The sequence below is a fragment of the Penaeus monodon genome, chromosome 21, assembly GCF_015228065.2.
Source record: "Penaeus monodon isolate SGIC_2016 chromosome 21, NSTDA_Pmon_1, whole genome shotgun sequence".
Lineage (NCBI taxonomy): Eukaryota > Metazoa > Arthropoda > Malacostraca > Decapoda > Penaeidae > Penaeus > Penaeus monodon.
The window spans coordinates 16,970,192-16,970,646 of NC_051406.1; the positions used below are offsets into that span (position 1 = coordinate 16,970,192).

Sequence of the window (455 nt, forward strand, 5' to 3'; positions counted from 1 at the left end):
TCCAACAGAAACAAAACCACTGCAGTAAACATTAGAAATAATTCTAAAAATAAAGACAGAGAGAGAGAGAAAGCAATCCTCACAAAGACTCTCCAAGCCAACAAGGCTACCGAAGCCCAACACTTGTTCTTTAGGTGCAGAAAATCACTGTCGTCAGAGCAAGCAAGACAGTAACGCAACGTGCACACCTACTGGGTGGCCATCTAGAGTGTACCACATGATCGACAGCAAAGCAGGCTGGGGACCCACGGCTTGACTAACCTTTGCATAGTACGTCTGAGTACAGTGAAAACATTGACAGTGGAGGAAAGGACAAGATTAGAAATCTTATATTATTTATGTATTGTTAACATATACATAAATGTAAAATAATTTTTTCAAAAATTACTGAGTATATTTATTTTCTTTTTACTCTGATTCTCACAAAAAATATCCTATGCCTTTCTCTGATTACT

At 37.6% G+C, this 455-nt stretch overlaps 1 protein-coding gene across 2 annotated transcripts in view; it reads right to left on the reverse strand.

Moving 5' to 3' along the window:
• The window catches only part of LOC119586275 (flotillin-1-like), a gene marked incomplete in the record, with an annotated part of 96,064 nt that overhangs the window by 42,005 nt on the left and 53,604 nt on the right, over positions 1-455 (reverse strand). The window contains 1 exon segment of one of the 2 annotated variants that reach the window (XM_037934980.1): positions 262-276. Coding sequence (XP_037790908.1) covers positions 262-276 — 15 coding nt within the window. 2 annotated transcript variants of the gene reach the window in all.